This window comes from Theobroma umbraticum, unplaced genomic scaffold (assembly GCF_002168275.2).
Source record: "Theobroma umbraticum cultivar Fairchild unplaced genomic scaffold, ASM216827v3 scaffold_146.0, whole genome shotgun sequence".
Lineage (NCBI taxonomy): Eukaryota > Viridiplantae > Streptophyta > Magnoliopsida > Malvales > Malvaceae > Theobroma > Theobroma umbraticum.
In genome coordinates, this window is record NW_018397265.1 from 5,554,702 (window position 1) to 5,567,401 (window position 12,700).

At 33.7% G+C, this 12,700-nt stretch overlaps 1 protein-coding gene across 1 annotated transcript; it reads left to right on the top strand.

The window, feature by feature from the left end:
• The first annotated feature begins 5,292 nt into the window (after positions 1-5,292).
• On the top strand, positions 5,293-12,185 carry LOC110422734 (transducin family protein / WD-40 repeat family protein). Its single transcript, XM_021436748.2, has 6 exons — positions 5,293-5,841; positions 6,605-6,766; positions 7,858-8,044; positions 8,830-9,252; positions 10,126-10,533; positions 11,326-12,185. The coding sequence occupies exons 1-6, from the start codon at positions 5,450-5,452 to the stop codon at positions 11,581-11,583; spliced, it is 1,830 nt and encodes a 609-aa protein (XP_021292423.1). The 5' UTR covers positions 5,293-5,449; the 3' UTR covers positions 11,584-12,185.
• Positions 12,186-12,700: the final 515 nt, after the last annotated feature.

Consider the following 12,700-nt stretch of genomic DNA (forward strand, 5'->3'; position numbering starts at 1 on the left):
AAGTGTTTTTGGTGAAGAATATTTTGCTTTTTGCTCAAAGAAACTCTTTTCTCATCAAATCTACTTTCTTTGACTATTGGAGATTTCTTTTATACTTGGGGAGTCAGATTTTTTTTTTGGAGACAGTTTCTAGTCGTTAGAAACAACTCTACTACACTTCTAGATGTTATTTTGTCCTCTAGTGTTTAAATTCAAAAAGGTAAACAGATTTCGGCTAACCGGTTACAGGCAACTCTAACAGATTACTACTTTTCTGCTTCGCACTGTCTTGTTGTTGTGTTCTACTCTAACCGATTATAGAAGGCTTTAACTAATTAGGAGTTCTCTATCTTTAGACTTCTCTTTTTCAACAGACTTCCTCTAACTGATTATGGCAGACTCTAACTTATTACAAACTTTTTGTTTTCACTTCTCTACATAACAGTCTTCCTCTAATTGATTAGCATTTACCTTAACTGATTAAGGCTTTACTTCTTTCAGGCATAACTAATTAAAATCAGCTTTAATCAACTAGAAGATTTTCAAATTTTGAACTTCTCTATTTTGGCTCCCTTCAACGGTCAATAATATTTTCAAACTTGTTTTTGGCGCTTGAAAATACTACCAACCCTCTTAACAGATTAGCATATTTCTGTTTTGCTTCAACTTATCATACAACCATGCCTTAGCTGATTAAGGTCCTTTGATAATCAATTGCTAAGGTTCTGTTTTTATTCATTATTTGCTCTTTCCTTCTTAACTAATTAACTCTTCATTAAACTTAGCAAGTTCCTTAACTTGCTTTTAACTAACAGCTTTGTTAAGGATATTAAATTAAATCCTGCACACTTAAATAGTAAAGTTAGACATTAATAAATAAAAAATATTTTGTTATCATAAAAAACATATAGAATCAACACTCACGGTGCTGGGGAGCACAGGTGGCACCCTCAACACCCAAGAGGGTGCCTTCTAGAAAAAAAGAAGACCTTAGAAAGCATGAACCCTAGAAACACAATAGCTAGAAAAACCAAACAACGAACAAAATCCTATTTTTGAGAAAACCTAGCAACTAAAAACCCTAGAATCCTTTTACTAGTAGCCAAATATCTTAACCACAATCGAAGCTATATGCAAAAGAAGTTCTAGAAAAGTAGCAAAAAAAAAAACGAAAATAGGAAAATCACAATAGGTTAGGTTTATGATTTTTTTCTCTTCTCTTTTTTTTTTGTTTTGGTTTTGAGAGTTTAGGGTTTAGAAGTTGGTTGTTTTGTGGTTAGATTGGTGGTTAAGAGGGAGCGGTAAGAGAAATAGAAAACTATGGTGAGGCTTCAAACAAGAAAGGGAAGAGAAGTTTTAGGTTTAGAGAGAGGGGAGAGGAAATCGGTTAGAGAGAGAAAGTGAAGAAGATAAATGGAGAAAGAAAAGGAGAAAAAGGGGTTATATACCTAGGGTTAGGTACTTTAAAACGACACCATTTTAGCAATAGTAGTTAGACAGTGAAGAAATGGAACAATGTCATTTCTAAAGGTAATATCGAGTATTTCTTCTCTGCACCAAATGGTGCGTTTTGGGGGTCTAGACACTTGGAGTCGAACCAGACTGATGTTGACGCTTAAGGCCAGACTAAGTCCCATGACCTATCTAGAAATAGACTAGACTTTTGGCTTGTTTCGGCTTGTTAGGTAATGGATCTCTTTTTTTATGGTGATTTGATTTACTTTTGGGCTTGATTTTGCCTAGTTTGCATTATTATTATTTTCTTTGTTTATTAATTATGCAATAGTTTTTATCATTTTCTTAATATATATATATATATATATATACATACATACATATTATATATTACTAAATATAATTGTGAATCATATGAAGTATCATGAGTAAATAAATATGGGCTAGGTGAAAAAATATATAAAAAATATTAGTTGAAAATAAAAAAAATAAAAAAATAATAAATTAGAAAAATAAGAAAAAATAGAAAGGAAATTTAGTTACAAAGAAAGCAGATTAGGTAGAAAAGATATATAAATAATAATTATAATAAAATAAAGTATATGGTTAAATAAAAAATAGATATATGTAAAAATAAAATATTTAAAAAAATAGATAAATATTTAAATTCAAAAGAATGGAAAGGTAGAGAAATAATAATAAAATATAAATACTTAGGATTAATAACGATGATGGGATGTCTTATCGGAATGTAAGAAGTAGCAATTTTGAATAAATTTCCTTAAGGTAGGGAGTTTGATTACGACCTCACTAGCACGATGGGAGAGTCACAATTTTGAACTCCAATATTTCTAATCCTAAATAAATAAAAATTACATACACTTAATTACTAACTAGTCAAAATACAAAAACAAAAGAAATAAGGAAGTAATGATAACAATAATAATAATAATAATAATAATAATAATAAAATACAAAAAGGAATGGATAATATATATACATATGAGGTTTTAAAAGAATAAAGGATTATATAAAATAATCAAATTCATGATGATAAATAATTAATAAAAATCAAAATTTAAAGATAGTAAACTCATAATAATAATGAATATAATTAAAACATAAAAAGCAAATGAATATAATCATAAAAAATAGATTTTTGAGAAAAGATAAAAAAAATAATTAGTCAAAAAGAAAATAGGTTGGGTAATTTAAAAAAATAAAAAATTGAATTATAAAAATGAAAAAATAATTAGTGAAAAAGAAAATAGGTTATGTAATTTAAAAAATAAAAACTGGAGTTATAAGAAATATATACATAAAAAATAATAATTCTAAAATAAAATATTGGATTAAAGAACTAGCTAAGGAAAATATACATTAGCAAGATAGATAAATACTAAATATATAAAAATATGGAATAAAATAAAATTAGATAAAAATAAAATATTTATTCATGATATATATATAAATAACGATAAATAATTTTAAAAGAAATTACAAAAGAGTTACAAGAAAGTTAAGAATGAATATTGAAATTATTTAGTCACATCACACATTATCACCACATCGTTAAATGTTATGCTATGTAGACATATTCTATACACTAATATAAGCCCGATGATAGGACTTTCCGAGGGTGCTTGATAAGGCAAGTTCTTTCGAAAACTTTTTTAAGTAAAAAGATACTTCTGAGTTCTACCAGTATCATGAGAGGGCTTAGAGAATATTTTTGATAAAAGACTTCTACTCATATTAGGTTATGTATTCATGAAAAATATTATTTTCAAATGTAAACGACTATTCCGATGATGGGATTTACTCATTAAGCTTGCAAAGGTAAGTTTCCCAGATTTTCCCTAGGTTAGAGAATATCCTCGGATCTCACTAGTATGATGGACGTATTTGATAAATATCCTCAATAAAAGGTTTTCGTTTGGCACTATCTAGATTTTATGCCCTGCATTTCACGATTGCGTCATTTGTATAATATAATAATAAGTTGTAATCCGATTTAATAAAATAAATAAATGATAATTAAGGAAATACAATGAAATAAATTTAAGAATTTAGGCTATAATAAGATAACGTATGATTAAATGGTACCGTTTATGGAACGAGTATTACGGGGGTACTAATTTTTCCTTGTGTGTAACCGTATTCCCGAACCCAATTGTAAAAATTATTAGAACAATTTATTATTCTTTAAATGGACTTAAAATCAATTTAAGACTCCGTCGAATAGAACAAATTTAAAAGATGACCAATCACACTCAGACAAAAAAGATTAGTAGTGACTCCTTAGTTTTTCACATCTAGCGAACGGGTTCTTAGACTGGCACGTTATGACAATGTTCTCACACTCGAAGATTTACTAGACATAGCATATGCATCAAAGATTTCTTGGTGCGTTGGAAATCAAAAAAGCAAGCTGTAGTAGCTCGAAGTTCAGCTAAAATTGAGTATCGTTCAATGGCATTTGCATGCTATGAGATAATACGGATGAAACACTTATTGATAGATTTTGGGGTTAATCATGTTGAAGCAATAAATCTCTATTCGGAGAGTTAATTTGTAATCCATATCAAGAAGAATCTAGTGTTTCATAAGAAGACAAAGCACATTAAAATGAATTGTCACTTCATTCGTAAGAAAGTGTTGGTAGGTAGAATCAAGCGACTCTATTTATCTCCACAAATTTGCAAGTAGCTAATATCTTCACCAAGACTTCGCAATCGAAACAATTCCATCAGCTACTGAGCAAGATGAGCATTTAAAACATTTAGACCTCTTCTTGTGGGGGAGTGTCAAAAGGAAGTGAAGAAATAAGTCCAAAATTAATAAAATCCAAACATATAACAAAGAAGAAAACATTATGCATGAAGAACAGCCAGAAACCCAAAATGGAAGAACAAAATAGAAGATTGACACTTGGTGCTCAATACGCCCCGTTTAAATAAGTAGCCAACCTTTCTCCGTTGTATAGGTGAAACTCACATTGCACTAGCAGGAATTTAACAGTTAGTTAGATACCATTAAATGTATTAATTAGTTAGCTAATTCTTTTATCTCTCTTGCTTATCTTTACCCTGTGTATATAAGACACTGTACAGCCTCATTTCTAAAACGAACGAATCTGACATTTCTAGAAACATATGCACCGCTTTGCTTCCTCACCTTCTGACAAGTTAATGGAATTACATACCTTATCAATGATACTGAACCAATGGAAAGCCCTCGTAAGCATGGCTTGAGTCAAGACCTGTGGTTATCCACTTCAACCACTTCACCTTCTGACGGTCAATCATCTTCCAATGCTTGAGTTCTTGTTCTTCCTGGACTCATAGCCTCTCAATTCGTCCCACCAATTCTGTGGAGACAAATTTCGGATACAAACTTGGATAACGACAACAAATATCCTAAGAATTATCAGTGTCTCACCTATTCGATAACTACAACAAAGATAAGAAATTACAATTTACAAGATTGGAAGTGCCGAAAACTAAAGAAACTAAGAAGAAATATAAATGTGCTTGACATTGAATTCAATTATTAATATACAATCGTCCCAAATTTCATTTTTAATCTTTTTTAAATGTTTATAACCACGAACAGTCCACTGTCAAAAAATTTAAATCATGATCATAATCCACTGTTGGTGATGGCGGTCACTGCCATTCCCACTGTAAACCAAGAGTTGAATATTGTTTCTGCGTTTTACCTACTTGATCGTGGCGTATTGCACTTTCGTCCAAGCCCAACAGTCCCAAAAGCTATAGCTAAAACATTCATCCAGCCCGAAATCAATCACCATCATTTCTACTTCGTGCCCTGCAACTCCCACCGCCACTCCCGCACGAATGTAAAACCATTTACTATTCAAAAACCCCCCACTCTTCCCCTGCTTTTGATCCCCAAACCCCACACTCCCTACTTTCCCTTTCACCACAATCCCTTCTCAGTTCCCCCATTTCCTTTTCCCAATCAAATTATCAAATAAATAGTCAGAACCCCAATGCCAGAGCTCGCAGAGACCTACGCTTGCGTCCCATCAACCGAGCGGGGCCGTGGGATCCTAATCTCGGGCGACCCCAAGTCCAACAAGGTTCTTTACACCAACGGGCGATCCGTCATCATTCTCGACCTTAACAATCCACTCAACGTCGCTATTTACGGGGAGCATGCGTACCCGGCCACCGTGGCGCGGTTCTCGCCCAACGGAGAGTGGATCGCATCGGCTGACGTGTCGGGCACTGTCAGGATCTGGGGCACCCACAATGACCACGTGCTGAAGAAAGAGTTCAAGGTTTTGTCGGGTGGGATCGATGATCTCCAATGGTCTCCTGATGGGATGCGGATCGTCGCCTCTGGTGATGGCAAAGGGAAGTCTCTTGTTCGCGCTTTTATGTGAGTTTTCTTTTCTTGTTGTTTTTCCTTTTATATGGTCTAGACTCTGAATATATATATATATATCGATCAAACCCATTTCGTATTCCAATTGTTTGGATTTATATTTGATACTCTTATCAGTAGATAGATTCAATTTGAGGATAAGATTGTTGATTTTATACACTGTCGATGAACAATATGTGCTACCCTAAGATTGCTTAGAAATAAATACTTACAAGTTTAATTAGGAAAGATAGGATTTGTTTTGGAATACTCTCAAAGTTTTAAGTTCAATTAGGAATGAGGTGGCAGCATGTGATTTAGTTTTAATGAGAATTTATTGGATCTATACTCTAATAATGTAGGAAATATAAATCCCCAATTGCTAGAGTATATGTAGGACATGGTGCTTGCATAATTACCTTACAGATGACCCTATTTCCATTCACAGATTTGCTTTGTTAACAAATCAGTCACATTTACCTGCATGCTGGTCCATATGCCTACTTGCTTTCAAGAAATTTGAACGTATGTGAATTTATGGTCACCTTACTTGACACATCATTTAAAAGTGAGAGCATCAAGGGATTTTGAATTTTAATGTTAGAGATGCATGGACACTCAGGTCATAATTCCTTGACCTTTGATTTATGATAGATTACTGGGGAAGAGATTGAAACTTTTACTTTCCATGCAAAAAGATTTTGTAATGGTGTTCTTTATCTAGCCCACATTCTCATGCTATTATTGTTATATAGCTGATGAACATTATCTTGCATAGGTGGGATTCAGGCACTAATGTGGGCGAATTTGATGGCCATTCAAGACGAGTTCTAAGTTGTTCCTTCAAGCCAACTAGACCATTTCGTATTGTAACATGTGGAGAGGACTTTTTGGTGAATTTTTATGAAGGCCCACCCTTTAGGTTCAAGCTATCTCACAGGTTTGTTATAAAGAAGCTGTTTCCTTGACATTTTGGGTCTGAAAGGGTCTCTTTCACATACTTCTGATAATGGATGGAATCAGAAAGAGAGTTTCTTTTAGGGGCTTCAGAATTGAAAAGAAACTTTGTTGATTAGTGTTTTTACACATTGCAATCTTTAGCCAAAATGATAATTTTCTGTAGCCAAATACTTGCAAATGAGCCACAAACTCCTCCTAGGGGGTCTCCGTGTGCATTTCTCTTGGAAAAATACTTTGTGCAATTTATGCCAATCACTCTAATACTTAAGGCTATCTCAACTAATATGTACATAAATTTTCCTTATTCTTTTATGTGTTAATCATAAGGGTTTTGTTGTTTCTTTTTAACTTTTGCCTCCCTCCATCTGATTGGAGTTACACCTAGGCAACCCTCCCTGGCTTAATGACAATTTTTGTTAATAGTTGATTGACCAAAGCTTGGCAATGGTGGCACGAGAATTTTGGGTATACTTTTCTTTATGTGCATACATTTTTTTGAATGAAAATCTGTTATTTTCCTTTACACACATGATTGAAGAAAAGAGGTTGACTGTTGAGTGAAGTTGGTATCCTTTTAGGAAACATGGTATCTGGCAAGTTGGCAAGATTGGGTCCTGATGTGAACTATCTCTTCATATTGCAGCTACAATTTGTTGGTAACTAAAAACAAGTTTTGGTCTGGCAAACAAGAGTGCAATAACCATTTTAAAACAACTTCAATTAATTCTGCTTAATAACTCATGGTTTAAAATAGATTTCACAAAAAAAAAAGAAGAAGAAAGAAAACGAAACATGGAGCCATGTTTTAGAATTAAGTGTATGGCTTTTTTAATTCTTATGCAAATTAACCTATTTTTATTCTCTCTCTCTCTCTCTCTCTCACACACACACACACACACGCACACACACACACACACACTCTTACACATCTTTTGCCCTATGTTTAGAGACAAATATGTAAAACTCATCTGTCTTTCCAATTTTTGGAGTTTATGATTGTCTGAACTTTGGTATATTCTTCATTTCACCTATAAATGCATAAACTGAAATGTTTCAATTTTTTATTTGCAGAGATCACTCCAATTTTGTAAATTGTGTAAGATTTTCTCCAGATGGAAGCAAATTCATCACAGTTAGCTCTGATAAAAAGGGTATCATATTTGATGGAAAAAGTGGGGAGAAGATTGGAGAATTGTCATCTGAAGATGCTCACAAAGGCAGCATTTATGCTGTTAGCTGGAGTCCTGATGGTAAACAGGTAAGCATGTGAGGACTTTTATACTTGACAGTTGAATTCCGTTGTAGATGTTATATGCACCTATATCACCAAAATAGACTTAAGCACAGTGAAAATATGAATAAATTGTTTTATTATTGCTGTATGATATTTGGGTTCTTGTAAAAGGTTGCTGTAAAACATAGGAAAGAACAAATATGCACTGAATTCAATAGAGTCTTATCAAGTTGATATCCCTTAAATGTGTTTACATTCTTCTTTTTCTTTATGTTTTATGCATCTAAGTAAAAAAAAAAATGCAACTCTTACTATTTTTCCTTGATGCACTTTGTATCTGCTCAAAAAAGGAATTTATATTGACCTCTATGGAGCTGATCAATTACAATAGAGTGTAGAGCTTTCGCTGCCAATATTGTACAATGCAGAATGATTTATATGACATTAGATTGGTCTTTCATGACTTGGTATTCTGGTATATTGCATCTTGATTTTTGTTAATGACATCAAACTTGTATCTTTGGTTCACAACTTAGATTTTGTAGAGAAATTAAATTACTACTCATGCATTTTCCCTAGTATCACCCTATAGAACAAAAGGAATTGAAAGCTTCCAAACCTCCCTCCCCTTCCTTTTCTGTCATTTTGTGCATGTATTTTAGTGTATATCTGTAGTTACATACGTTATAGTTTTCTTTCATGGCGTGCTTCCTTTTTGTAGTTTACTGTGCTCTTTGTACTCAGCATACTTATGATGTCTTACAACATTCAAATATGCTTTTAAGGTTAATTAGTAAATTTTTTTCCAGGTGCTGACAGTGTCTGCTGACAAGACAGCAAAAGTATGGGAGATCTTTGAGGATGGAAATGGGAAGTTGAAGAAAACATTGACATGTTCTGGCTCAGGTGGAGTAGATGACATGCTTGTTGGATGTCTTTGGCAGAATGATCATCTTGTCACTGTCTCTCTAGGTGGTACAATTAGTATATTCTTTGCTAGTAATCTTGAAAAGGCCCCACTGCAATTATCAGGACACATGAAGAATGTCACTTCATTAGCTGTCCTAAAGAGTGACCCAAAATGTATACTGTCTAGTAGTTATGATGGCCTAATAGTTAAATGGATTCAAGGTGTGGGATATAGTGGTAAATTACTGAGGAAAGAGAATTCTCAAATCAAATGTTTTGCTGCTGCTGACGAAGAGATTGTTACTTCTGGATTTGACAATAAGGTGACTACCCATCTTTTTGTTTAGTCTATTGAAACAATGTCATTAAGATTAATTTGTTGATTTTCATTTTTCTTCTCTCTCACCTTTTTTTTTTTTGATTGGAGGAGGATGAGAACGTGCTTTTATTCTTTTGTGCCACTGAATTATGTGTTCAATTTTTTTTCAAGCAGTATGTCTATTTGCAGCATGGGTACCTGTCTGAGGTGAATACTATGTGCAAAAGGTCACATCCTCATGTTAATATCCTCTTTGAAGTGTCCAATATATATGACATGAGTGTGTTAGAAAAATTATTAAGATTCAAAGTATATTAATCCATTCATGATGTGAAGATCATGGTTTAAAATTAACATAGAGTGTTTAAGCAATAAGTATTTGGGTAAAACAGATTAACTTATGCTAAAACAATAACATTTTCATAACAGAACCTTTGAGGAGCAAAAAGACAAATTTAAAGGTGGAATAAAGGAAATAATTTTTTTTCCACAAAAAATTCCAGTTTCTGTAACATTCTTGCTTGATGATTTATTTCAATGTATGAATGATTCAATATTCACACATTCTACTTTCAATTATATTTTATTTTAAATATATGGTGCTCTAAGGTGTAGAGTAGATTTTTTTACTTTACAGAATTTTAGTATCTCAAACAATCAGCACCTTTAGCTTTTAATAATGATTTGATATTTGCAGTCTTTTTTTCTCTTCCCTTGTGACCATGAACGTGTTCATCTTGGTTCTTGTTGAGTTTGAGGTTAAACTCAGACCTTTATGTAGTTTATCATATCTTCATACCTCATAATTATCTTTTTCTATTGGTATGTAGGTTCTACTATTTCTTATGTTTTGCTTTTAATGGTATTCCTATTCCAGATATGGAGAATTTCTCTACATGGGGATCAGTGTGGGGATGCAGATTCTGTTGATATTGGCAGTCAACCAAAGGACTTGAGCCTTGCCCTTCTCTCCCCTGAACTTGCTTTAATCACAACTGACTCAGAAGTTGTCATGCTCCGTGGTACGAAAGTGGTTTCAACCATAAACCTTGGTTTTGCCGTGACAGCATTAGCAGTTGCACCTGATGGAAGTGAAGCTATAATTGGTGGGCAGGATGGTAAATTGCATATATATTGTATCACAGGTGATACCCTCAAGGAAGAGGCAGTACTTGAGAAACATCGAGGTGCTCTAACAGTCATACGCTACTCACCAGATTTCTCGATGTTTGCCTCTGGTGATGCAAATCGAGAAGCTATAGTCTGGGATCGTGTCTCTCGAGAGGTATTTTCATTAACACCACAGAGTTTTTTTCTTTCTTTGTTCATTTAGCATTTGAATGTCATATAATTTGTGTGGTAAATTGGCAAATGTACAATCAGTTGCCAGTTGCCATTGTCTCTGTCTTTTCATCCTCGCATATTTATGCTTATACAATCCTAAAAGTGGAGACATGAGTACAGTTTACCGTAGTGTTTAAATTTAGTTAGTTTCTCTCTTATATTGCATTGAGGGAGACCATTTTATATTATGCTATGGTCTTAAATGTGTTTCAGGCTATCTGCTTTACCTTTTTCTTTCCTTTCTTTTCAATAAATTAAGCAGATTGAAGGGCGGCACTGATTGTTGAGTCAATATGTTGCATTTGTATTTGTTAAATGAACCTTATGATGACCATCCCATACGGTATATTTATAGGGGGAAAAGGTAGTGATGGTCATTGGTTTAGGATGAACTTTGGCCCAGACATGCAATATCTCATTTTCAGATATTCATAGAGTTTTTTGATTTGTGGAAAATTTTGCACTACTGGGATTCTTATCAAACCTAGCAGCAGTGGAACTTACATGTAACCACGGAAATTAGATGTTTCATTATGTGATTCTAGTCCACTTTCTCTTTGTTTTGGTAATTCTGTTTTCTAGCCTATTGCAATGATCTTATGCATTGTTATGTGATTTTCTTTAATGCTAGACTATGAAATGTAGTCATACTTATGAAATGCTCCGTGTGACATATTGGAGCTTAAGAACATGTAAATTTGTTAACTTGTTTTTAACAAATATTCTGCTGCAGGTAAAGCTTAAAAACATGTTGTACCACACTGCTCGTATAAACTGTCTTGCTTGGTCTCCGAATAGCAGTCTGGTTGCTACTGGATCACTCGACACCTGTGTAATAATTTACGAGGTTGACAAGCCAGCATCTAGCCGTATGACCATAAAAGGAGCTCACTTAGGTGGAGTTTATGGATTAGCCTTTACTGATGAATACAGTGTGGTGAGCTCTGGTGAGGATGCTTGTGTTCGAGTGTGGAAATCGACCCCCCAATGATGGAGGCCAATAAAGAGATGTCTAGGTGGGATTAGAAGTTTGGTGAATGCTGTGCATTTTATTGGATTTTCCTTTTGTGAGGTCAGAATGGGGTGTGCAAACTGAAATCTACGGGTAGGAGGTGGGTGATTTACTGAACGGCATACCAGCATTTCTGGTGTATGCGTTATATGCCCAAAGGCTTTTTTGCTGCTTGGAATCAGCATTGTTTTCTTGTGTAAACAAGATGGTTGTCACATGGTCTTATTTAAATGATGGCATGATAGGGTTTGTATCATTGTGAGCATGTTAAAAATACAGTCTGTGGAACGTAGCTGTATCTGTGGCTATGGTAGACCTACAGTTTGAAGCAAAAGAAGTTATTGCATGGTTCATTGCAAGTAGAGAATCGGGAATGAATTTGCTTGGAGTGTTAGTAGATGTAGATCGGAAACCCTGCTGGTTTTTTCCCCACCCACTTGATGTTGGGGTTCGCCTTAAATTGTAATCATATGAGGTTGATGATGTTGTGCTCAACAACATAGTTATATCTTCCATTACGATTATGGAGGCGACTGTTCAATTTATAATGCATCTCTTTCTTGTATGATGGTTTTGTACAAGTTGCTTGACGTATTGTTGTGTTTCTGTAACTCTTCGTGCATTCCAAAGGTAAGGACCCTGCCTCTGAGTTTTTGGCATTGCTAGCTAGTAAGGCCTTGATTTAACGGTAAGCTGAAGAAGTCCACCAATTGCTAGGCCTTAGGTTTTTAGCCTCCACTTGTTGGCCAGACCCATTTTTCCCCATAAATTGTAAGGTTTTATTTTTGACTTTATGTTAGTTATTAGCAGAACACTGGCCTTATGTTCTGAATTGATAATTGGATTTGAGGATAATGCTTAAAAAAATATTTGAATTCTTTCAGAGAATTTAAATAAGTTTTAATTTTTTTATTATATTTAATTAAATTTTTTATTCACATAGGTTTTTAAAAGTAATAATTAATTAATTATCATTGATCAAAATGTTATTTGTTATTTTATGTTCATGTAATAATGATATGAAAGGTGAAAATATCACATTATAATGTTAAATGTTATATTAACATGTGATGTTACTGTTACGTGATATGTGATA

Coding starts and splice junctions, on each gene's coding strand:
- LOC110422734 (XM_021436748.2), top strand. CDS start 5,450: ATGCCAGAGCTCGCAGAGACCTACGCTTGCGTCCCATCAACCGAGCGG. Junction 6,767..7,857: donor AGGTTCAAGCTATCTCACAG/GTTTGTTATAAA, acceptor TTTTATTTGCAG/AGATCACTCCAATTTTGTAA. Junction 9,253..10,125: donor CTTCTGGATTTGACAATAAG/GTGACTACCCAT, acceptor TTCCTATTCCAG/ATATGGAGAATTTCTCTACA.